The 26455-nt window shown below is 44.4% G+C and overlaps 1 protein-coding gene across 3 annotated transcripts in view; it reads left to right on the forward strand.

Moving 5' to 3' along the window:
• The window catches only part of Pde1c (phosphodiesterase 1C), a 459933-nt gene that overhangs the window by 60615 nt on the left and 372863 nt on the right, over positions 1-26455 (forward strand). For 2 of the 3 annotated variants that reach the window (XM_040738289.1, XM_040738290.1), the window contains exon 2: positions 5054-5131. In XM_040738289.1, coding sequence (XP_040594223.1) covers positions 5054-5131 — 78 coding nt within the window. Of the gene's footprint in view, positions 1-5053; positions 5132-18030; positions 18252-26455 lie in introns of those variants that run through there. The other variant, XM_040738291.1, reaches the window with a different exon arrangement.

Below are 26455 nucleotides of genomic sequence, written 5' to 3' on the forward strand. Positions count from 1 at the left end.
ACAGCTCCCAGTGGAACTCAGCCTACCCAGGGGTAGTGGCAGTGTGTCCTGCCAGAGCTCTCCATGGGTGCTTTGGGAGCTGTGGGACATTGGTTGGAACAATGATTTGGGTGCACTATGAGAGAGATGGCATAAAGGCTCCATGAACTTTCTGCTTTGTCTTCAGGTTATCTCCTGATCCAGCCCTCTCTTTCCAAGGGTCTGAATTCCGACTCCTAGTGTTTACCTTAATTCTTTGGACAGTTATTCTTTCTCCCTATTCAGTTCTGTGGTTGTTATTTGTTTGTTTGTTTTTAATTATCATTGCCCCTTGTTTGCTTTGGGATTTTATCTTTGATGTGCTAGCCTGGTTCCTGCAGTTTTCTGGAGACAGAGCACATGGTCCTACCGTCTTTCTCTCCTGAGGTGGGTGGTGGGAGGGTGAAGGGTGGAGGGGTGGGGTTGGGTGGTGGTGGGACTGGGTGGATGGGAGAGTGGAGGGTTGGGGATGTTGGATGAGTGAGGTTTTTCCTGCTACCTAGCTCTTGACTCCCTCAAATTCTGACACTTCCTAGTAGTAGTGTTTTGGAACCAGCTCAGAGGGTCAGGGTAGATATATCTCTCACCAGCTCTGAGGCCAGTGATGATTTGGACGGTATCTTGAAAACCTCTCTGTTAGAGAACATTCACTTTAGAATTCCTTTCTTACCTCTTCAGTGTCCAGTCTTGGTGAGGAGCAAAAATGTGTGCTCCTTTCTTACCTCTTCAGTGTCCAGTCTTGGTGAGGAGCAAAAATGTGTGCTCGACCTGTGTCGAAGGCCATGTTCACCCTCTGTGACAATGGATACATTTGTTAGCCATGAGGGTGTTTACACTAGAGGAGCATGAAAAGTGAGTTTGCCTGTAGGGACTAGGTTGCTCTTACCTTCTTTTGATTTTCTTGTCCTGGATTACTAGTTTGCCAGCATTTTCTGCAAGTGGAGGCCCAGGTAAAGTTATAATACAACTTCATCCACTGGTTTATAGAATGGCAGACACAGGAGTAGTTCAAATTTACATGAAGCACCAGTTTTTTAGGCAAGAGCTCTACCATTGCGATATCATACCTCTAGCTGGTCTGTTTGCTGAACTTCCAAAGTTTGGTAATTTCTCACTAACTCTGTATTTTCCTGATAAATTCTTTCTATACCCCCACAGTCTGTGCTGGCCTTCCCTGCTCAGCCCATAAACAGAAATTGAGTTCATTCTTGTGTCTTCTGATTAAATTTATTTTAGTCAGCTATTAGCAATTTGAATGTGAGCCAGAGAGGTAGTTGCAGAGCACACAGAGATTATTTTTTCATGGCTCTGGAGCTAAGCTATCTGGATCCAAATATTGTTTGTCACTTATCATCTTGACATCTTGATAACCTTGAGAAAGTGCATAGGTGTGTTGGTTAGGGTTAAAAAATTAATCTGATACATTTGACATAAGGTCGAGTCATATGGGGGGAGGGAATGTTGATTGAGGAATTGCTTCCACTAGAATGGTCACTAGGCATGTCTGTGGAGTATTTTATTCATTAATGATTGATGTGGGCAGGACCAGTCTACTGGGAGTGGCGCCTCCTTGGACAGGTGGTTCTGGATGATGAAAGAAAGCAAACTCAGCAAGCCATAGGCAGCAAGCCAGTAAGCAGCGCTCCTCCATAGCCTCTGCATCAGTTCCTGCCTGTCAGTGATAGAGTGTGACTCGAGAGCTGTAAGCTGTCTCCTCAAGTTGCTTTGGCCATGGTGTTTATCAAAGCAACAATAAGCAGACGAAAACAGTAGACAGACAGCAGTTTACCCTTCTGAGGAATGGGGCTAATAAGACATTCCACCACAGAGATAAAGGATGAAGTGGGTTAATGCATACAGAATCACTCACCTTGAATGAGGATTCAGTGAATTCAGCCTTCAGTCACCACTAATATTCCTATCTTCCTTTCCTTCATGTCATCAGGTGTATGCCATGCAATACACACTTAATACATTTAATATACACAGGGAAAGCTGACTGTGTGAGTAAAGTATAGTTGGGGGCAGAGTAGGGAGCAGCCTTGTGGGCTGTGGTAAGGGTGTTTTAACAACTGATGGGATCTTAAATGGGCCGTGTAGAGTTAGTAGCATATGGATAGATGGGTGGGTACTTCAGCAAGCATTCATAGAAAGAACTTTGTTCTCTGAAGTTTAGACTATTTGCTAAATATAGGAGCTAAATGTTAAAAGTAATTAGCATTAAGCTGATTCCCTCTCAAGTTAGTAACAGGCTTTCTATCAAAATTCCATTTCTCTCCTTCCTCGTACCTTCTGAAGTGTTACTAAGTGTTTTGCTTTAGGACTTTAATAGATTTTAATTATTGAAAGGTGCACTTGAAGAGAAAGCAGGACGAAGTAAAAAAATGTTCTGTAACTCCTGGGCATCTATTCTATGCTTCCTGGAGAAATTGACACCATCTGAGAACATTCCAATGGTAATGGGGGAGGATTTAATGATTGTGACCCCTTGATACCCATCCAGTGTCACTTTTCCCTTTGTGAGTCATTCTTCCTTTTGGAATGCACCTGCACCCATTGTCTTTTGGCAAATCAAAGGTCACCCTGTATGACTCTGCCCTGTGATTTTGTTTAAAAAGTGTGGGTATTAGCTTTAATCATTTATTCTTAAAAATAAGAATCTGGATAGTGATCGGAACGGACATAATTATCTTTGAAATTTTTATTCTTCTGTCATTGATCAACTAATTGTCCTTTTGCTGACGATCTTGGTTTCCTGGAGAAGAGGAATCAGAGACTTAGCCTTAGTTCTCTCTTCACTTGAAACACAGCCTCTGGAGCAAGACAAATCTGGCTTGAATTATAACTTTCACTTTGTAGTGTGTGGCCTAAGCCTGTGGCACACCTTTGGTTTTGACTTTCATTTCCTTCCTCTGTATGCAGTCATTGCAATACTGAATTTACCCATGGTGATGAGCCCATGAGGAATAGAGCTCTGGTGCCCACTCAGCAGACATCTGTGGTTAGTATGTCCTCTGGAAATGCTTCCTTCAGTGCCCTGGCTATTCAAAGTTGTTCGCCTGAGCTGCTCAATGTGTTATATGCAGGGTGAGATGTTCCTTAAACTTACTTCATTTGAAATGGATGTGTGAAAGTTAGAGTATAGCTGAGAGTTTTTTATGCAAGTGTGCAAGAATGAGACTGTGTGTTTGCTGTGGGGAGGTAGACTGGTGACCTGCTGTTTAGCAAATTCATGTTCATCCAATTGGCTTCAAATCAACTTTCCTGGTCCTTCTTTATTCTTCCTGGTGATGGGCAGGACTTTTCTTGTATGCCAGAATCACGGCGTGCTAAGGAGTCATTATCCATCCCATTTATTTTTGGACATTGGGGTAATAGAATCCATGATTGATTTCCCCTTATCCATGTTTAGGGTGACATAAAATCTACAAAATGTGGAGAAAATAGCTTTGTCTTAGTTACTTTTCTAGTGCTGTAAAGGGATACCATGTCCAAAGAAACATATGAAAAATACATTTAACTGGGGGCTTGCTTACTGTTTCAGAGAGTAGGTCCATGATGTTGGGGGACATGGCAGCAGGCAGACAGGTACAGGAGCAGTAGCTAAGAGCTGACATCTGATCCATAATGAGGAAGCAGAGACAGAGGGAGGGAGAGAAGAAGAAAGAGAGGGAGGAAGGGAAAGAGGGAGGGAGGGAGGGAAAGTCTGATATTGATTTTTGAAACCTCAAAGCATCTACCCCCACCCCCAGTATCAGACCTCTTCCACCAACTGGGAACCAAACATCCAAATATATGAACATTTAGGGTCCATTCTCCTTCAAGTCACCACACAGTTTAACTCACATAAAGCTGTGTATTCCACACTGACTCCAGAAACATGTCTGTTGGGACATGTTCACTTTAGAATTCCTTCCTTCACTTTCTGTCTGTATACCCAGAGAAGTCATTGTGGGGAGGAAGTCCATATGCTAGTCTTGCTAAAGGCTGTGTTCAATTCCTGTGATGGAGGTGTTCTTCTGTATATATGTTGCTCTTATTGACTGATGAATAAAACATCGAGTGGCCAGTAGCCAGGCAGGAAGTATAGGTGGGGCTACCAGACAAGGAGAATTCTGGGGAGAGAACACAGAGACAAGCCACTAGGAGACGCCATGTGCCTGTTGGCAAGATAAGTCTCGGAATTCTCCGATAAGATAAGGCCATGTAGAAATACATAGATTAATAGTTATGGGCTAATAATTAAGAGAGAGCTGGCAAGTAAGAAGTCTAAGCCATCAGCCAAACAGTTTATAATTAATATAAGTGTCTGTGTGATTATTTGGGGTTAAATGGCTGTGAGCCAGGCAAAACAACTCTTTCCATACTTCCTGCCTGGCTACTGGCCAATCAGTATTTTATTCATCAACCAATAAGAGAAACACATATGCAGAAGAACATCCCCCATCATCTCCTCTTTTCTGTCTAAATAAAAAGAAAGGTTTTAACTTTACCATTCTTGCTGCTCATGACCTCATGACCTTGGAAGCTTGATCATATGACTTATCCTCTTTAAAATAGTTTGTCCACTTGAAAAGTTGTAGCCCTTATATCTACTCACCAAGTTGTAACAAAGGAGTTTCTGTGACCGAGCTAGGCCTACCTTTCTACTCTGCTCCTCTAGACCGGCGCCCTCAGGATGTAGGAATCTGTGTCACATGGGACCATTTCAGATCTCTGGAGGAGGCTCCCTGGACCTTTCTAGCCTGCTCCCTTTTCAGGGGTGGCTTGCTTACTTGCCCAGTTGACAACGGTCCTCTTTCATGATATACAGGCAGACAAGGGTCTGTGGCACCAAGGGGACAGATGTCGCTGATTTGGGCACACTGGGCACCAGGGCAGAGTGGGTGTGGAAGGCCAGCTATGAGGGAGCCAGGGAAGCCCATTGGCAGAGAGACCAGTCAGCTGCATTGGACATCCGTTGGAGAAAGACTATTCTGAGGGGGTGCTCTGGCAATCAATATGCCCACAGACTCTTTTCTTTTCTTTACCATAGAGGCTGGCACTAGGAAGGCAGAGGAGTGGAATACCCAGCTAGAAGCCACAGAGACACAGGAGGATGCCGGAGAGCAAGGTAAGTAAACCACGTTTCCAAATTCCCTAGGTGTTCTTCCTAACTCTGAACTTGAAGTGGCCAATGGAATGATGAAGGCTAAGGAAAAAGTGAACTGGTGCCGACTGCAGGCATTGACTGGAGTCTCATTCCTGAGCCTCAGTCTCTGATCCTTGGTGCTGGTCAAGCAGGATCCAAAGGACGTTTTCTATCATTCACGGGTTCTCAAGCTCCTGGGATTGAGCAGTATTGCTCTCCTTGCAGGCTTTTGGGCAACACAGGGCGCTCATCAAGGAGCTCTTTGAGGTCTCTTTTGTGGGATGATATCTATACATGGTGGGACATCGCAATGCCCTCATGGTCAATTGCATCCTGACGTCCTTGCTGCATCCATGCTCATACCTCCTTTATCTTCTTCCAGAGAAACAGAGATGCTTCTCTCCTGCTGAGAAGCAAACATGGGGCCGCCAGCTTGAGCAAACTGCCTGAGGCGTATTAACTTCCGTTTGCTCACTGTCCCACTTCCGCTTGCTTGCTCACTGTCCCCGACATCCCCTTCTGCGCATTGCTGCTGCCTTTCTGGGAAGTCCTTGCCATGAGCTGTGTACTGTGGAGCCCTGCTGTCAGGTGTCTGTCACTTGCCACCCACCTCAGTCATACTGCTTTAAGCTCGAAGGCATGTGTGCTCTGGCCAGTGAGCTACAAGTGGGTGGGAAATGAGATGGTAGAGCCTGCATTTTCCAGAACAAGGTTTTTGATGCAGTAGGCAAAGGTGGCCCAGGAAATGTTTGTAGGGAGAACCTAGTGACTCCATTTGGAGCATGCAGCGAAGGGGCTTGACTCCCTGATAGAACTATGCACAAATTAGTTTTAGCTATGATGCCTGGACTCTGATCAATGCTGTTACAGACTACACTATCTAGGGAGAGTGAAGCCCTTTATGGGGGATCTCCAAAGTCTGTCATATCATCCGGGGCAGGGGCTAGGCCCTCCCCCTCATGTGGAATGGGCTCTCTTCCTCGATAGCATAGTGGTGAGTATCTCTGCCTGTCACCCAGGAGACCAGGGTTCTATTTCCCGACCGGGAGAGCATCAAACTTTTTGGACTTTGGTAGCCTTTATTTTAAAAGGAGGGAGTTGACAAAAGTATGAGTGGTTGGAAGGGCTGCTTTGCTGAGGGTGTTTGAAACCTTACACCAGTTCAGAAGACAAAGGCAATAGGGCCTAGTGATGCAGCCAGTGAGGGTGCAGGCCTGGCTGTATGTAGAACTTACTTCCACCTTAGGGAAGCTGGCCTGGGGTTCCTTACGTGTGGTATTGGCCTTGTTGTGAGAACTAAATGAGATGCCATAGGTAGAAGAGTCTGCCATAATGGCTAATGAAGAAAGTTCAGACTTTAGTCTGCCGAAATAAAAGAACAACCAACAGGTCAACAGGGAAAACCACATAATGAACATGAGAGGCTTTAACTCAAAGATCCAAAGATACAGGGTCAGTTATGTACTTTTTTATGCATAGGCTGGATGATGCATAGGAAATCACATAGAAATATGACTGGACCTATAATCTAACTGTAGATTCTGCTGGAACTTTTTTAGATTAGTGGTTCTTAACCTATGTCTCATGACCTCTTTTGGGGGTTTGAATGACTTTTATAGGGGTCATATGTCATATCCTATATATATCATATATTTGCATTATGATTCTTAACAGTAGCAAATTGCAGTTATGAAATAGCAATGAAAATAATTTTATGTTTGGGGGTCACCACAACATGAGGAACTGTATTAAAGGGTCATAGTTAGGAAGGTTGAGAATCACTGGTTTAAATGCTTTGGGACCTTTCTATGCAGCCTCCCTCCCTCCCACCCTCCCTCCCTCTCTTCCTTCCTTCCTCCCTCCCTCCTTCTTCCTCCCTCCTTTCTTCCTTCTTTCCTTCCTGGTATAGGTAGGATTCTTCTGTAATCAGGGTCGTATGGCATTATCAGACAAGGAAGCCAGAATTTTTGGCCAACCCTCACCCAGAAAATCCAGGGAAAGTGTGGGTACTGATTCTTAGGGTACTGTATTAGAAGTCCTGGGGAAAGGGGCTCCTGGTTTCTGTGATCAGTTCTGAGGAAGAGGAACCTTAGTCCCTGTGACTTTATCACAGGAATGCGTGGTGAGAGATGTGAGGATGGGAGACAGAACAGCTTCCAGTACCTCTACTCAAGGAGAATACATGGTGAGAGACAGACCATAAGGAGACAGAAACTGCTTCAGTCAATGGCATCAATTTCTGAGCCCCAAATGGAATCATGGTACAGACCTTAACAGGAAGCCATCGACCCTGAAGACAGAAGAGACCACTGATTTGTCTTACTTCATTTAATCCTTGCGTTGAATTAATACCTCTTTACCCTTTTCTGCTTTGTATGCTTCCCAAAGCATGTCTTACATTTCCTCACACAGCACAGTTCTATTTACTGGTGATTTGCTTGAGTTTCAAGTGCTTGAATCAATTCCATAAACACATGCTAATTGCTGTGTCTGTTTGAGCCAGTTCCACAAGTGTGTGCTGTATGTCAACACTATTGTTCTGGAGGATGACCCTGAAATCTCAAGGGAGACAAAGGGAACCAAGGCAACTTCCACTTTCACAAAGTGTTTCTGCTGGCTTGAGAAGCACTGTGAAAGAAAGCAGGTCCTCAAGTGTATGTGCAAGCACTCACCACAATGGGAAAAGTACATTCTGGTAACTTAAATACCTGACAGATGCATCTCAGCGCCGAACCATTGAGACTCCCACCTGCTGCCAACTATAACTACTTCCTTTTATCATGATAATATATTCTCTGGGCAGAAGTGTAATCAACGTGTGAAAAATTTGCTTGTGATTCTGAGACTTCAGTCATCTTGTCAGTGTAGAGACTGATTTCTCTGCACAGTAAGAATTTGTAATTCATGATCATAATTTAGAACTTCAGTCACACAAGCCTTTTAGTACTAGCTTACCTTGTGGGGTGAGCATGCACACCTAATTTTTTGTTAATTACCGACACAAGGTGTCACGTGGTGTTGATGTGGCAGCAGAGTATCCCGCCCCCAGGCAACAGGAGCCTGGAATATCTAGATGACAAATGTGATAATCACGGACAGTCTTATCCTGAGGCACGGAGGATGGCTAGAGTATATATTTGACAAGGAACACTGACATACTAATTTCTGTATGTTTTCCTTATTTCCTTTGTTATAATCCTGGGGATTGTGCCTGGGGTCTTGAAAATGCTAGGCAAGCATTTCACCACTGAATAACATTGTTAGCCCTCCAATGTCTCTCTAAAACCAATGCCAGAAACAGAATATTCATGTATTCATTCATTCAGAAAGTATTGATTTACCATCTACATGAGGCTATGGATCTTTCTACATATCTGAAATACATTGGTGGGCAAAATAAACATCAGCTTTTAGAAACTTACATATTCTAGTGAGAGTGTACATTAATCTGGCTTATATTATAAAATGTTTAAAAACAAAAGCCGATACTCATATAGAATAAAAGCCGAGTGGCGAAATACTGGGATGGTAACGTTAAATGGCAAAGGGGATGGGAAGATAAAAGAATGGAGGAGTCTTGGGGGTGGGTGACCAAAACTAAGGATATCAAAAGATGACACATATTACTACTTATAAGATAATTAAAATAATGTTTAGGACCCAGTGAGATTGTTCAACAGGTAACACTTGCCACACAGATAGACATGTGCAGGCCCGACACCTTGAGTTCATTTCCCAGATCCCATGGTGGAGAGAGAGAACTGAGTCCTGAAAGTTGCCCTCTGACCTGTGACTCTGAGCTTCTATTTATTTATAAATAAACAAATGCTTTATTTATAAATAAAATAAAAAGATGTTGAAAAGAGTGTGATACAAGATACACATATGGGTAACACCATTCTCAGAAACCATGGCTACTCAAATGAAAATGTTGGTGTCTGAGGTGAGTTACCTACATCCTTATGAGTTGTGGGTTAGAAAGACCCTAGAGGGGCCACCTCTGCTGCATGTGCTATTGTTGTTGCTCTTGGTTACACACTAGAAGCAGATGGTAAGACCCTGTTGCAGGGCCTAGAGAAATCAAGCCAGAGCTGAATTATAAGCTCCCTCCCTCCTGGATAGCATACACAGTGACAGAGCTTTTATGTAGGCCATGGCAGTAGAACAGTCACCAGTAATCTTCTGTGACTCCCAAAAACTGTATACCTGTGTGCCAGGCAAGGTAGTGCAACAGTGGCATGGATATTATAGGGTAACCAATCATACTCTCTGATTGGATTTGAGGCCTGCTTCATTGGAGGAAATTCATGACTGGCACTTCAAACAAACCTGCTCAAAAGTTTATGCCTGGGGACTCATAGATGCTAGAATGGAACTTACCACTTTTAGTTTGCTATTTTGACATAGGCTCACAACACCTTCTAAATGCATTTATATTTATATCTATAGAAAAATGCTTCCCTTAGCCTTGATCAGAGAAGCCTTTCTTTGCAATGAATGATGGTCATATGCAGAGAATTCAAGTTCAAGGGGCTGGGAAAGGAGTTAGTGTTGTGTGCTCAGCCCCGAACAAGACAGTTAGATCACTGCTTCCCCCTGCCACAAACAATACCAAGGTATCAGGAAAAGAAAGACAAGACATCCAGCTGTTTGTACTAAGAGAATGCATGTGCTGCTTTTATTGCAAGTGGTGAGAGGTCTCTCTCTTGTAAGAGCAGTCTTATATATAGGCTTACAGCACAGTGGAAAAACCCCAGGTGGAAGAGAGCATGTTTTCCTCCTGCTAGATGTTGATGTCAGAGGGTTAAGGCCTGGGCAATAAGCCAGGACTAGAAAACAGGAAGCACTTGGACCGGAAAACAGGTTGCACTTATAGGCTGACCAGCAACTCACAGAGACCCTGTGGGGCTGGGGCCCAACACTAAGGCCCAGGAAATCTTTCAGAAAAGTGGATGGAAATACTATAAAAGCTGCATGATAGAGTGATAAGGGGGTGTTCTTTTCTAGACATCACAAACTCATAGCAACTGCCTATTGCCGTTGCTGGGAATACATGTGACTGGGCCTGTGACTAGTCAATCATGGAGGATGGAGAAAAAGCTAGTGATGAATGCTGGGGAGGTGTAGGCACGGCCTTTAACTGTGCACCCACTGGGAAGCCCACCATGTAAATAGTCAGTAGGTCCTAAAGCAAAGCAAAAAGACATGGCCATGGGAAAGGGACTTGTAGGGAGGAGTGGAAGTTGACATGGGTGAAAGGGAGACAGGAGAGGGTGTGGAGTAAGAGTGATCAGAATACTTTATCTACATACATTGTGAAGGAATACGTTTTCCTTAAAGAAAAACCAAAAGAAGAAGTAATTTAGGTCTCCGTGTCTGAATTGATAGCCAACTTTCAAGTTGTTTCTTTGGGCCTGGTAGAAAACATGTGTTAGCTACTTTCCTGTCACTGTGACCAAACACTCCACAGTAGCAAGGGCTTCAGGGAAAAAGGGCTTATTCTGACTCGCAGTTTTAGGGGCACCATTTCAGTTCATCATGATAGCAGGCATGTGTGGCAGAGTCTCATCATGACAGGCCAGGAAGCAGAGAGAGCAGTCTGGAATCAGAAGCAGAGTTTAACCTTCAAAGGCCCCCAGTGGAACCAGTGACGCCAGTTAGGTGTCCCCTCCTAAATGCTCTACAGCCTCCAAAGTGTATTGCTCACAATACAAAACGGGAACCTGTGGAGGACATTTGAGATCCAAACCAAAACAATAGATCAAAGAGGAAATCAGACTATAGCTGATATGTCTGTGTGACAGGCTGCCAGAACACAGCCTGTTTGTGTTTATAGGAATTAAGACAAGCTTGAACTCTGGCTCTCAGAATCCAAGTTAGCACCAGATAATAGTACCAATCTGATTTCATTCCCCCTCCCTCCCTCCAGCCCTCCCCTCATTTCCTTTCTTAAATTTAGAATTTAAATATTTTTAAAATACTAAGCAGGTAAACACACACACACACACACACACACACACACACACACCCCTCACTGCCCATCTGCCACATTTGATCCAGGGGAGGCTGGATTGACAAAGTTTTCTCCCTGGCATACTTTCCTACTTGCCAGCTGACTTTTTCTCACCTTCCTATTTCTCCTAAACGCATTTTTAAAATAGTTGAAATTACTGTAACTTATTTCATAGTTTGTTCTTTTTTCCTTCACATTTTGTTCTGACATTTTCTTCCAAATAGCATTCCTATTATTGCCATCGTCATCAGAAACCACACCCAACGTAAAAAAGTTGGTAATTAGAGAACACATTTGCTATCTGGTTTGGGATGAATCACTAGCTTGGAAGAAAAGTTCTTTTAGATCAATTTTAGATCAAAGTTCTTTTAGATCAGCTTAGTTGCCAGTGAACAGCTGATTCAAGAGAAAGAATCTGTTCTAAGTCATTCTGGCCAATACCAGCCTCTACTGTGTCAGCAATCACCCACCCTTCCCACTGCCTCCTCACCTCTGCTCTTTGGTTTCCAGCCTTCGTGGTACCCTTGGTAATTTGTTGCCAAGGTTGCTGCTGAAGTGAGTTACTTTCTCCAGAGATTTCAGCAGTGCACTGGGAAGATCTCACTGCAAATTTCCCCCTCTTTGTACCTGGAGGCCTGAAATGAGATCCAGGGGTTGTCAAGCCTTGAGCCTGGCACAGGTGGCCTGACAAAGGCTGGACATCTGAGAAACCAGCTTCTTTCCCCCCGGGGACTGACTGAAAGTGTTTACTGGCTTTTCCTGCTCTGTTGTCCACCTGGGGCCTTGTGGGCTGCAACCTTGGATGCTCTGTGTTCCAATCCCCTGCTTCCCAGATTTTTGCAAGCATCTTTGGAGAATTTCCATAGCCTACTAAAAGTTGAACTTCTCTCTGCTGTTCTCTTTGCCTTTTCACATCCTGGAACTTTTGTATTTCTGTATAACTGTGGTTTTTAGCTACAGAAAGGAAAACTGTGTCATAAGATGATGCAATATATAGCCACCAAATCAATTGCATTTCTGACTTTCTTTCTAAGGTCAAGGTATAATGCAGCATTAAAGCTCTTCATATAATTATCTAGTAGTAGGACACATAAAAGTCCCATTATTTACAAATAGGAATCAATTTATATTTAGGTGATGGGGTCAGGTGCTTTGTTTTTTTGGGAGCCTGGAGTTAAAATTAAAAGTTTAAACTCTGATTGGGGGGTCAGATTATTATCTCAGCCCTCAGGTTAAAACCCACCTCTCCACCTGGTGATTTTTTTCTTTTTAAAATTAATTTTATTTTTATTGGAAATAGATTCTTCTCTTGTGTAATATATCCTGGCCACAGTTTCCCTTCCTTCCACCCCTTCCCACCTCACTCCCCAGTTCCCTCTCCCGCAGACACACTCCCTACTCCATTTCCACTTCAGAAAGAGCAGACCTCCAAGAGATGACAGCCTACAGGTTAAAACAAGATGCAGTAAGGCAAGGCAAAATCCTCCTGTTGAGGCTGGACAGGGCAACCCAGGAGGAGGAAAAGAGCCTCAAGATTGGACAAACGAGTCAGAGAAACAGCTCTCACAGTTAGGAATGCCACAAGAACAGCAAGCTAAAGCTGTGACAGAAATACAGATGACCTGTCCACCTGGCGATTTTAAAGTCAAATTCAGTCAACAGGGTGGAAGGGATAGGGTTTCAAAGGATGTGTTTACAAAATCTCCCCCCCCCCACCTAAATTTCCTGGAACAACTTGTGGTTTCATGGGGCGATATGACTAATTTCTGGTTATGGGAATGTGGTGGTAGTAGACATGATTCTTTCATGCCTAGACCCCGAAGTCCTCCCATGTGACCACTCGCCTCTTTTCTATTCCTTTACCGGTTAGCTGTAGAGGATCTAGGGAGGGATTCCCAGCCCCTATGGGTTAGTATAAAACTTTCTCCACTCCACACAGGTTTTGTGACGAGGAAGATTGGGCCCCTGAGACTTTGAGTGCGTGTTGTAGAGGTTAATAGAGTTGCAACCGGAGTTCCTCAGTAGATGCTAACACTTCTTCTGGTTCCCAGGAAGCAATGCTGGAATCCTCTCTAGAGGGCTAACAATGGGAAGCGTTTATGGGGCTTGTCTAAGCTAAGCCCTTGAACAAGCCAGGAGTCAGGTTGGGAAGCCCAACTACTTTCCTGATAGTTTCTATTGTCCATTAAAAGCATCTTTTTCCTCCCACTCCTGAGGAAAGCCTAAGTTGCTAATGTTCTCCACCTTCCCCAAGATACTGTATGGCCTCATGGGGCAATGGAAGGAGTTTTTTCTTTACTCTAAAATTTTGGTCTGAATGATGAAGAGTCATTGATGTATTTTAAGTAGGGAAAGGACATTACTAAAATTTTCTATTTAAAAAAATCTCCGTAAGGACCTAGGCCATGCCTGACTCTGATAATCCCACATGGATTTTCTCTGGGGACGGGAAGGGAGATTGAGTGGGATGGGGAGTTGGGAGGAATGGGGGCAGGGGGAGGAGGGGAAGGAAAGGGAACTGAGAGTAGTATGTGTAGGAAGTTAAATAAAATAAAAAAATCTCCCTAGCTACTGGTTAGTGGCTTGGAGTAGGAATGGAAGCTGGCTAGAAGTTATTGCCGCAGTTTCTGTAAGACAGAGTGCTATCCTGCACCCAGGGAAGAACACAGGAAAGATATGGAGAGATGCCAGGTACACTGAGACAGAAGTTCTGACAGCGCTTCGAGGATGTTCTATGAGAATGATGTCTGATGTGAACAGCAGAGTGGATGGGAGTGGCACTATTGGAGGTCATAATGTGGCTTTGGTGTTGTTCTGAGAGTATTACGGATAGGAACCCAGAGCTGACCCTTTATAAAGAGCCATTGTGTGCAACCCTCAGTCAGGAGTCCAGCCATTGAGCTCGGAGTTTGTTCCAGAGTGAGGCTGCTTTCCCAGGGAAGAAAGGCCCCCTTTTCCAGCCTTCACAGAGGTGCCAGGCTGGCCCCATAGAGACTTTTCCCTTGTTGAGTTTGACCCAAGGAATGTTTTGGAACTCCAACCAAGTCAGGCGAGATTCTCCTCCCCTGGCAACAGCTGGAAAGAGGGCAGTAAGGGTCTGGCTGGCCTGAGGAAGGATATGAAAGCTTTGTCCCCTGACTTTGTATTCTGACCGAACTCTGGAGGAGGAATGAGAAGATAGAGAGCTCGACTTCAGGAGGTCTGCTGCTCAGGAGGGTGGGCTAGGCTTAAGATAGGTGTGTGAAAGTCAGAGGGCAATGTTAAAGTGAACGGAGTGGGAAGACAACAGATTCTCTGGTCCATAGCGACAGAAAAGGAATTGTCTGTGGGCAGAAGAAAAGCCAAGACAAGCTAAGCTCTAGAAGTCCAGAGAACATTTTCTAAATGCTATGCAGTGCTTCATCTCTTTCTAGAATATAAAAATTAAACACCAATGAGCAACCCAGGAAAGAAGGTGCATATCTGCAAATCCCAGCATTTATGTAGATGAGGCAGGAGGATTGCCATGAGCTCAAGATGAGCTTTTGAGCTACTGTTTTTGAGCTAGTGTCTTGCTATGTCTCCCCCTCCTCCCTCAGACAGTGTTTCTCTGTGTAACAGCTCTGGTTGTTCTGAAACTCACTCAGTTGACCAGGCTGGCTTCGAACTCACAGAGATCTGCCTGCCTCTACCTCCTAAGTGCTGATAATAAAGGCATACACCATCACTTCCCGGTGCTATGTGTCTTTAAAAGAGTATTTATATGTTTAATAAAATTTCCTTGTATTTTCCTTGAGTCAGTGTCTTCCTTAAACTTGCAATCCTCCTGCCGCTGCAGGTTGGGATCACAGGTGTACACCACCACTTCCACTTTAGAGTTCTTTACATTTTCAGTGTGTCAAACTGTTTAAAAATGTAACAGCCACCTTTAGCTTGCAGCTTTCTAGGAATGGAGCAGTGTGGACTTGACTTTCTGACATTTACCTGACGACACCTGCCCCAACGGTAAGGAGAGGACTGTTGCATTTGCTGGGCTGCCTTGGCTTGGTTTGCTTCCTATAGAGTCTTTCTTGAGGGAGCGATTGTAAGGGAGTAAGCATACGCTTCTTTTGCTCTCAGACCCTGGTGTTCCTTTTCCTGGCAGTGGTGAGCTCTGTCTGGTTTTGTTGGTGTGAGAGCCCTGCAGCTAGAAGGCTGCTTTCAGATTGAAAACAATGACTTTAGTAATTCTGTAGGTGTGCAATCTCTAAACCCAGGGAGAGAGAACGATTCTGGGGAGAGAGTTTTTTTTAAACAGTTCAAATTGTTCAGGTAAGTTCTTTTTGCCACACTTAGGTAAATGATCACGTTGTTATTATTTTTGATAGACTATATTTCTAGAAGCTTTTCTGTTAAGTGTGATTAAATGTCATTTGAATTTCAATCACTCAGGGAAAATTTCCATAACTTTAGGCTTTTTCTCCCTCCCTTAGATAACTTACTCTGGGAGATGCTAACTCGAGTATCCTGGCTCTCTACTTCAGGACTTTCTTTGGGATGAAAGAAGGCAAATGTTTCATTTAAAATTCAAAGTGTGAAAAATGAGAGCAATTAGCAACTTTAACTGGTTGCTGTGTAAAATGCACATAGTATAAGTAAAGTAATACATACAAAGTGTTGCCCATAAAATCCTCCTATAAAGTTAGTGACTGAAACAATAGTTATTGCCATGCAGAAGAATTTTCCTCAGTGTCTGCATGAGCCCATACTGTTCCAGGTCTGACATACTTCCTCATTTATCCTCACTGAAAGTGTATAGTGAGTCTGGGGGTTCTGGGCATCTTTAGATCATTTTGCTTGTGGCTGCACTAGATCCTACATTCAGGTCAGTCTGCGAGGTTTTTCACACTTCCATCTTCCAGACACGACTGCTACACGATAAGGATTGCAACAAGACTTGGATGCACCTCTGGCTCTGGTGAAGAGATGGATAAATTCTATGAAAAACGAGGTTTGCAGTACCTGTAAGCGTTTCGGGCTGGATGGGGGATGGGACAGGATGGAACAGGTATTCTGGCACTTGGGAGCCACAGAATACTGAGTGTTACACAGCTCAGGTGGAAAGTATCCTGGAGCTCGGGAGCCAAGGACCACCACAGGTTGCAGTAAGTTTAGCTGCTTACAGCCCAATCTCAGAGAAAGGCTTCCCCAGTGTATCGGCTCTGCTCAGGCAGGACAGGGTCTTCCAGAAGAGGATGTTTGCCCAGGAGGATGTTTGCCCAGTGTAGCAGTTTTGCTCAGTAGGAGGTTTCTCGGGGGAAGCTGCTACAGTTCAGCTCTGCTCCTGGAGAGCAGGGAGCAGAGTGTAACAACTGAGGGAAGGTTTCCCGGGCAAGTGTTACAGCCCTGCCCTGCTCTGCTCTGCTCTGCCCAGGGTCCCCTCTGCTCCATTGCCGCCAAGCTGCACATACACAGGGATTATACAGGGATTCTAGGGGGCGGCCGGGAAGTTTTTCCAGGATAGGAATTGGTCTGATTTCAGTGCTGAGCTCAGATTGGCTAGAGCTCTGCTTGTGGATTGGTTAGTTTTTTGCACAGGATTAAGGTCAGATTTGGCTCTGGTCTCAGGGCCAAAGTGTGTTTCTTTCTCTGGTCCTTTTTAGCCTTTTGGCTCCAATTTTAGGGCCAGGGTGCATTTCTTTCACTGGCTCTGATTCCAGGGACAAAGTGTGTTCCTTTGGCACTGGTTTCAGGGTCAGGGTACATTTCTTTGGTTCTGGTTGCAGGGCCAAAGTGTGTTTCTTTGGCTCGGCTCAGGGTGTGTTTCTTTGGCTGGCTCCTTTTCCCTACAGGACCCATCGTCTTTATGACTAATTTATCTTGCCATCAAACTGTCCCAGTGAGTGTGGCTCTAGGGCATCACTGAGAGAACTTGCCATTCAAGTTCTGACATAACAAATTGATTTCTTGAAAATACATGCTGAACCAAGAAAGACTGAAATTCTGAGGTATGATTAACCTGGGCTCAAGGAGTTTATTGGGTCCCCCATCTAGTGTCCTCTGAAGTCAACTTGCTGGATTCTGAATGTTGATGAACACTGTTGATGGTGACGCATTCCTGCTCAGCAAATGTGTCTGAATTAACCATAGTAGTATGATAGCTCTGGTCTTTGTGCATCTCCAGCATGTGTCTGGTAAACGTGATCGTTTTAGACATTTGGAAAACCCAGCGACACATGCTGTGGGGTCACAAGGAACCTTCTGAGTCCCAAGCCTGCACCTTTCTCAAGCCTTCCTGTGTGCCCCGGGTTTCTCTTCTGTCAGTAGGAACTTAACTATAGAATTCTGGCCATCTCCACCTCCACAAATCCTGGGAGTCCATCACATGTGACAGACTCAAATTTGAAGAGGGACAGTGGTTGAATATGGGTTATTTAAATTGGGTTGCAAATTGCACATCTTGAGGCTTTTGTGTAGAAATGCTCATCCACAAGTGAGTTACTTTGGTAATTATCTTCTGGCCAGGAACTGCTAAGAAGTACTGTTATTGGGGCTCGGTGCTAGTCCCGGGAACAGCGGTGGGAGGAAGTGGGCGTGGCAATCTCTCGACTTCCTTGTTTGGAGTAAACTTGGGCGTCTGACGGCTGAGGTGTTTGGCTTCTCCATCTCTCGTGTGCTTTGCGGGAGCGCTCTACTCTGCCAGAGAAAACATACCTAGAAAAAGCACGACGTCAATCCCCGCCATTCCCTCGGGGTCCCCCAACCTCCCCCTGCCTTCAGGGAGCGAAGCGCGAAGGGGCGCGGCAGCCTGGGCCAGCCCACAGCCGTACGCAGCCTCGCCAGTCCCCTGCCGTCGTCGCAGCTGCAGCCGCTTGGAGATGGGGCAGTGGCGGGGGCGTAGTGGCTCCACAGGGAGTCTTCCTTGTTAGCTCCCAGGTCTAGGTGGCTGCAGCCGGCGCGAGCAGCTCATAGCCAGCGCCGGTCTACGCTGACAGTGCAGTGGAGGCTGGGCGCCGGCTCAGGCTGGGACCCCGGAGGCACGAGCCATGACGGACGCCAGCCACAAGAAGGAGGGCTTCAAGAAATGCAGGAGCGCCACTTTCAGCATCGATGGGTACAGCTTCACCATAGGTGAGAACTTTGCACCCGGGCCGTTCTTGGCGTCCTCGCACACTCTCCGGTGGCGGTGGCCAGTTCTAAGCTGGGAGGGCATGGGCAGGCATGGGATCTGGGTCAGAAGGTGCTGGCTGGAAGGGAGCCCTTGGGAATTGTGACCTGCTGCGGGGAAGCCCAGATCCCGGCTGTCCCTGTTTACTCCATCCCTCCAGCTGGTTTTCAATTACACCTCCCTCAATGGCCCGTTCCACGCTCAGATTTGGGTAACAAGGTGTAGAAGGGAATGGATAGAGATGGATGGAGACAGAGGTGGAGATAAGAACGAGGAGGAAGAGGAGTTAGAAAGGACCAAAGGAGGCGGGTAGGCACAGAGACAAAAAGTAACAGCTGTCTAGCATAGACCACCAAGTCAGAAGTTCCGGGACGGAGATATGAGGACGAAAGACTGAGAGGAGAGAAGGAGAGAGAGCACTAGAGAGACCTAGAGCATGGTCCTTTAGAGTCCTGAGCTCTCAGAGGCTGGTTGCAAGCAGACAGGCAGGGATGGACGATGTGACTGGAATGTTTCAGAAAAAAATTGGGGTGTCTGGGAGCTGTGTGTTGGTAACTTCAAGTGATTTCTGCTTTTCCCCTGCTCCAAACTGTTCACTAAGAGGGGGGAGACAGACAGGGGCTGAAAGTGTGCTCAGGTTGCAGCCGCAGAGTTCACTTGTTGGAGGCCAGCATTGGAAGAGGCCTGGCCTCCATAGTTTTACTATGAATTTTTGCTGTTTTGAAACCACTTTTGAAGGCCTGGCATCTTTACTCCCTTGGGAGGTGGAGGTAGCTATGGGGCAGCTTCCTTTTGGAATGTTAGCTTTGGCTAGCAGCAGGCCCGAGGAGGGTACCACGATGCTGTTCTCAGTTCTTATTTAAGCAAGCACCGAAGTGGCCATGACCTTCGATCTGAACTTACCCCCACAGCATCTCTGAGAATGAGGGTATATGCTACTTTGCTTTTCTTGGAGATAGATCGGGGAAGTGCCGGAGCCAGGAAGAGACTAGTGATGAGGAACTTGTCACTGGGTCCAGAGTTTGTGGGACAGAATAAACATGCACTCTTCCCCAGCTACATCATATCATGCCTGTCACACTTTCTCCAGGTTGTTCCTGCAGTCAGGACTGCCGTTCCCCCAAGGGGCACCGAGAAAGCATGCCTATCTTTTTTTTTTTTTTTTTTTTGGTTTTTACGAGACAGGGTTTCTCTGTATTGTTTTGGAGGCTATCGGTTCAGCCCGGCCTCGAACTCACAGAGATCCGCCTGCCTCTGCCTCCTGAGTGCTGGGATTAAAGGTGTGCGCCACCACCACCCGGCAAAGCATGCCTATCTTTCGGAAGCTTGCTTCCCTTGCTGCCTCCTCCACTCTCCATGCCCATGGAGAGAAACCCCGACCACAGAGCCAGGAGTTCACCTCCAGAGCTGGCCAACCTAGAATCGGCTGGTGGGAGCCTGTGGGTAGTCCTCACTGCACTCTAGACCCGAGGACTCTGCTCAGTTTGCTTTTTACTCCCCAGAGGCAATGGTCTGTGCTCAGGGAAGGTTCTTAGAAATGAGTTCAAGTTTCCAAGGTCAAAACTGTCTCGTTTAAAGGTCACGTAAATTTCACTTCTCTTGACTCCAGTAGGAAAACCTTCAAAAGTAAGTTTTAAATTTACCTGGTAGCCCCCGTGTCTCACTAGGATGCAGGATCTTAGTATGGTCCCCGTCCACCTACACTCTTACCTTCCTGTTGGGGAGATGGTGTAGCAGAGCCCTGTAGTCTGGTGGTCAGAAGGTCCTCAAAGTGAAATAGCTTCTGTGAGATGAGAGCTACAAACTTCGTTCATATTGCTGAGCTTTTTTATCCTTCTCATCCTTTCATCTGTCATCTCCCTGTCCACAAATGTTTATTGAATTTTACTGTATTAAATGATATGATTTAGCACATTGTCTGCCACATGACAAAAATTCAATAAGCAGTAATTGCTTCGCTTATTCACGATATTAAACTAATATGTGAGTAGTTTATGAAGATGTACAGACAGATTTTGGTCCAATATTCATGGAATTTTACATTTGGGCTTTTATGCTGTGTCCACAAAACATGTTATAAGGTAAAAATTAACAAGTGTGATAAAAACATTTTAGATTTTTAGTCCAATATAGACATTTTAGGAAATGCAGATATTCAGAAAGAAAAAAAGAAATTCACCTGTTAGGTCATTCACTGCTTCTACTTTCCAGTACTTTAAAAAAATATATATAGACACATTTTTAACAGTGTTTGAAAATCTCATATTTAATAATATCTTGTTGGGTTTGCTTCCTGTTGTATGAGGCCATTCCTTTAACCACTCTCACTTGTCATCATTATGGGCAATGATAAAAACAAAACCCTTGAGGACATCTAGGGCCACTTCCCCTTATTATAAGGAGATCTATTTAAACATGAGTGTTTACAGTATACAAAATACTGAAGGAATAAAGAAATAATCTCATCTGCCTAGTGAGCATTAATGATAACGGATTCATTTTGGTTTATGAGTTCTTTTCATGTCTAAGCTTCTAGAATTGCAATTGCTTGGTTCAAAAGTATGCCCATTTTTAGGGATTTTAAAATGTTTTGCTTGACCTCTGTCTGGAAAGAGTTACTACTTATGCTCCCACTATTAAGAGTATCAAAGTTATTACATGCTCTCATGAGTGCTGGACACCACAGCTTAAAAGAGGTTCTAGTCTGAGAGGTGAAATGTGGCACCTCAATTTAACAAGTTTTACTATTTTGTAAAGTTGCTTTCTCGTTTTCCTTGATTGTTTTACCTTGGGGAAGTCATCACTTATTAATTTAAAATTATATTAATCTATGTAGTATATATTATGTGTTAATTACTTTGATATGCTATATGTTAATCATATAGCAACTATATAACTGATATGAACTAATGTACATTATATTCACACATACATTATATTTATGTGTGTATATATATTATATATGTGTGTTGTGATTCATGTTTGAAAGCCTTTCAAGTGCATTTTGTCAGCTATGCTACATGTATTTTTTTTCCAAGCAAGACCTTTTTCCTTGCAACATCAGTATATGTTAAGATCTATGCTAAAATACTAGAGGCTCACCTTGTGCTTTGGCAGGATGGGCCAGGCCAGGCCCCTTGCCCCCGTGCTTCTGCTCCCCATACCACATAGCAGAGAATCCTGAGGAGGTCTCGATGTCTTCAGATCACTCATTCTCTTAGGCATCTGACCTTCTGTCATAAGAACCACTTCTTTCTCTAGTCTATTAAGTTGTAAAAAATTTGAGTCAAAGGATTGCACTAAAGGAATTTAAATGACCCTGAAGATTCAAGATATCTAGGAAAGTCTATGGGGATAAGGGAATTTTGGGGCCAAGGTAGATGAGAGACACAAGGTACCCGTGTGACAATGTTGTGAACACCCCTCACTCCCAGAAGATCCCTGTCCTTTCTTTGGGGAGGCAGAGTCCCCTCCTGGTTCTCAATGGGCTTGTGACTCTCTCAGGAGAGGAATGTCCCAGGGGAATCTGGACAGACATAGCATTTTAGAATTGGAGATGCCTGGGGAATGGGTGGTGTCCTGGTTAGATTTTTGTCAACTTGATTCAAGATTGTCATCTGAGAAGAGACAGAACCACTATTGAGAAAATGCCCCTTACATATTGAGCCAATCTGTAAGGGGCATTTTCTCAATTACTTACTGATATGGAAAGTCTAGCTTCCCAGCGGTGCTGTCTCCCCTGGGCAGGTGGTCCTGAGTAGTATAAAGCAAGCTGAGCAAGCCACAGGAAACAAGCCAGCGTGGTATCTGCTTCAGTTTCTGCCTCTATATAATTTATGCCCTAAGAGTCCATTGATGGTCTGTTACTCGGAACTATAAGATGAAAATACTGATCCCCAGTTGATTTTTTTGGTCGTGGTATTTTATCACAGCAATAGAAACCGTAAGTAAGATAACCGTAAGTAAGATAGTGAAGAGAGGCCAGGAGAGTTGAATACTCTGTGGTAAAGGACAGCCCCGAGGAGTAGGGGCTGGTCTTAGACACCAGTAACATTCCCAAGGAGCAAACTTCTGAGGTTTGGATTCCTGGAGCCCCTGAGCTACCCTGTACTCAGATTGCAGATGCTCTTGGGAACTGATGTCAACCTTGACTGAAAATGGGCTCAGTGTAGACACGGTAGTTGTGGGGTGGTCAAGGCTCTCTGCTGGTACTTCATTTGACATACTCCATCACTCTTCACAGTAACTCTGAAAGATCATAGCTCATGTGTTACAGTTCTACAAAAACAAGTTTTGAAGTGAGGTGATTTTCTAGAAGTCACATAGGAAGGAAATGACAAGGTTGAGATGAAACCATGCCCCGCCTCTCACCAGATTCTCCTCTATACATCATGCTCCCTCCTACAGTGCAGGAGATTTCTGCCTGGCCTTGACGCTAGCCTACCATTTTAATGAAGAGAGATCTGGGGGGTTGTGAGGTCTGCTGAATCAACTTAGATTCCAGTAAAACGAAAAAGGGCTGGGGCTTAAGTAGGATAATCCCATATTCTCAGAAGATCATGTAAAAAGAATATGGCTTGTTAGCCTGACTGCCATTAGATTTCCAGTCAGGTTCCTTTTTTCCTAGGTTCTCAGGGGACATGACTTGGAGTTTTCCTCTGTGATTTGCTCAGGTCATGGGAATGGGTGTGTGTGGTCAAGAGGGTCTGGACAAGCCAACAGTGGCATACGTAGAAAGCCCTATCAATCTGCCTTCCACTGTAGCCCACAGCCCGGCCTGTGACTGACATGACTGACCTTAATTGAAGGCTGTGTGCAGATCAGATGCCCATGTGTGGTTGGCTCTGGTGCAGCTTGGGTACGAGCATCTGAATAGGAAATGAATGGGATAATGTGTTGGGTAGAGCAGAATCTTAGAACTGGGACAGATTTTTCTTGTCTTCTGGAGTTGGAATATCTTTTGGGATTGGTGTTAAGTGCTCTCTCCTGCAATGGAAACAGATATTTCTTCCTGTGAAAGAGCTTGGTCTGCAGAAACACACATCCCTCTTTCTCATTAAAGCACCCGGTGTGGCCCACTTGAACCCTTTTGATGATACCCACAGCTCATGTCTCAGATGAGAGGATGGGAGTTCCTCCTCCCATTTCCAGAAGGAACCAACTAATGTGTAGATAGGAGGATGTCATGTCAGAGGATACATAGCAAATATACTGCTTCTAGTAAAGATGGTGGTGTAGGCATTATAGCTGTGTACTGATGTGTGGCTGAGAGAGGGGATATTTCCCATAGCAACTGCTGCTGGGCCTCCAGCCCTTGGTTTCTTCCTTGCATTGTTCTTCAGGAAGAAAAGCAAAGAGTTCTTAGAGAGCAATCTGAGGCCCAAGAGCCAGGGCATAAGAGACCCTGTGCCACCTTGAGACTGTGGGGGGCTGTGGGCCAGAGATGAGGGGGAAGGGTCTGCTGGTAGATTCCCCACCAGAGAGGGACAAAGGGCAGCAGGATATTATGGTGACTTGGTTGCCAACACTGGGAGTGGGGTTCTTACTCCTGCTCTGCTCAAGTGGAGAAGATTCCCAGCCTCGAGTGGTGCATATGGCTCAGGTCTTTCTCAGCCCAGTCTCATCTTTGTGCTCTCCTCTGCCTAGTCTACTTTCTAACTGCATGCATGCATGCGTGCATGTCTGTCTAATTCATCCCAGGGCCTTGTAAGCATGGCTGAGGGAAAGACCCCAGGGAAGGCAGAAACTAAAATACAGAATCATCTCTTGTCTATGGGGTACACATTCCAAGATCCCCAGGGGAAGCTGGAACCTGTGGCTACTCTCAGATCCTATGTATAGATTATTTTTTCTTTAAAAATTCTTATACTTTTGAGATTATAATATAACTTCCTCCTTTCCTGTCCTTCCTTCAAACCCTCCCGTATACTTCTCTGTGTTCCTTTTCAAATTCATGGTCTCCTTTTTTTTCATCAATTGTTGTTGTTGTTGGTGTGTGTGTATGTACATATATATTCTTAAATACATCCTGCTTAGTTTGGGTAATGTTATTTGTATGTATGTTTCCAGGGCTGACCATTTGGTACTCAGCAACCAATTGATGCTCTCTTCCTTAGTTGCCTGTAGTATTTATTTGTGTGTGTGTGTGTGTGTGTGTGTGTGTGTGTGAGAGAGAGAGAGAGAGAGAGAGAGAGAGAGAGAGAGAGAGAGAGAGAGAGAGAGAGATTGAGACCTCCTGAGCTTTGTCCCATCCATTTTAGCATGTCTGTTGGTGTCCTCCTTCATCAGCTCATGTTCAGGCTGTCACAGTGGAGGGACATTATGGGCATAGTTTCTCACATTATTAGGAGACAAGCATGCCATAGAAAATTCCTAGTCTTCTGGCTCTTTCAATCTCTACATCCTGTTTTGCACAACGATTCCTGAGTCTTAGGTACAGGGATTGTGACAGGTAGATTTATCGGTTGGATCTGGACTCTACACCTACATTTATTAGTTGTGTTTTCTGTACTGGTCTTTGTCTTCTTCAAAAAAGAAGCTTTTGAGTTATTTCTTAGCATTTTTTCTCTTTTGAGAACTTTCCCTTGAGTGGGTCCCCTTCCCTCTTTTAGTTCCTTATGTATTCTGGTTGATAACCCTCTGTTAGATGTATAGCTGGCAAAGATTCCATGGGCTTTCTTTTCATCACGTCGGGATTGATGGCTTTTGCTGCACTGTTGTCATGCAGGGTCTGCCTATGTTTTCTTCTATCAGTTTCAGTGTTTCATGTTTACATCTTTGATCCGTTTGGAGTCGGTTTTTGTGCAAGGTAATAGATTTGGGTTTAAATACATACTTCAACACGTGGGATTTTCCCCAGCACCATTTGTTAAAGATACTGCCTTTCCCTCAGTGCATGTTTCTGGCATCTTTGTCAGATACTAAGTGGCTGAAGTTACATGCAAACATGTTTGGATATTCAGTTTTGTTCTGTTGGTCTGCATGTCTGTTTTTGTGCTCGCACCACATTTTATTACTGTGACTCTATGGTATACCTGAGAGACTGGAATGACAATGACTCCAGCATTGTTCTTATAGCTCAGCACTGCTTTAGTTATTTTGGGTTTTTTGTGCTTCCAAATGAACTTTAGGTTAGTTTTTTTCTATTTCTGAGAAGAATGAGACAGGTATTTTGATTGGGACTGTGCTGAATTTGTAAACAATTTTTGGTAGGATGGTCATTTTCACAATATTAATTCTACCAACCCGTGAGCATGAGATGTCTTTCAATTTTCTGGTGTCTCTATCTCTTTCTTCACAAGTTTAATGTTTTCATTGTAGAGGTCATTTGTTTCCTTGGTTAGATTTATTCCTAGATTCTTCATTTTCCTTGTGACCACTGTGAATGAGAATTCGTTCCGTTCTTCTTCTCTGTGTGTTTGTTGGTTGTGTATAGAAAAGCTACTGATTTTTTTTGCAACTTGCTTTTGTATCCTAACACATTGTTGAATTTGTTTATTGTTTTCTGGAAGTTTTTTTTGGGGGGGGGAAATCTCTATAGTGTCATATCATCTGCAGATAGGGATATTTTGAGTCCTTCTTTCCCTATCATTAACCTTTCAGTTTCCTTCTCTTGCCTCATTGCTCCAGCTAGTCCTGCAAGCAGGATATTGAAAAGGAGTGGGGACAATAGACATCCCTGTCTCATTCCTGACGTCGGTAGAATCACTTCAAGTCTTTCTCCATTTAGGATGATGTTAGCTCCGAGTTTAATCAGATATATCTCCCCATTTGACAGAGGGGAAACTGAGGCTCAGAAAGGTGAAGGGATTTACCTGGAGCTTTACTTCTTAGCAGAGGATTTTGGGTTCTCTGAGACTCCTGACCAGACAGAAGCCAACCTGTCCTCCCTTCCACCCTCCCTCTCTCTACTTCTCACACAGAGGTGGTTCTGTGAGAAAGGAATCTATTTCCGGCTGGCCAAGGCTGATTCTTAACTGATCAGCCATCTCTCCAGTCCCAGAAATGCAGACTTTTCAGTTAAATAAAATATCTTAGTTTCTAAGTTCCAGTCAAGCAAGAACAATGGGCCTAGAGATCTGCTATTCAGTATTGTACAGTATCAACATGTTTTTCCAGTGTTGAGGCTTGAACCCAAGACCCTGTATGAGCCAGGTGGATGGTATGC

Source organism: Mesocricetus auratus, unplaced genomic scaffold, assembly GCF_017639785.1.
Source record: "Mesocricetus auratus isolate SY011 unplaced genomic scaffold, BCM_Maur_2.0 Super-Scaffold_100676, whole genome shotgun sequence".
In the NCBI taxonomy this organism is placed as follows: Eukaryota; Metazoa; Chordata; class Mammalia; order Rodentia; family Cricetidae; genus Mesocricetus; species Mesocricetus auratus.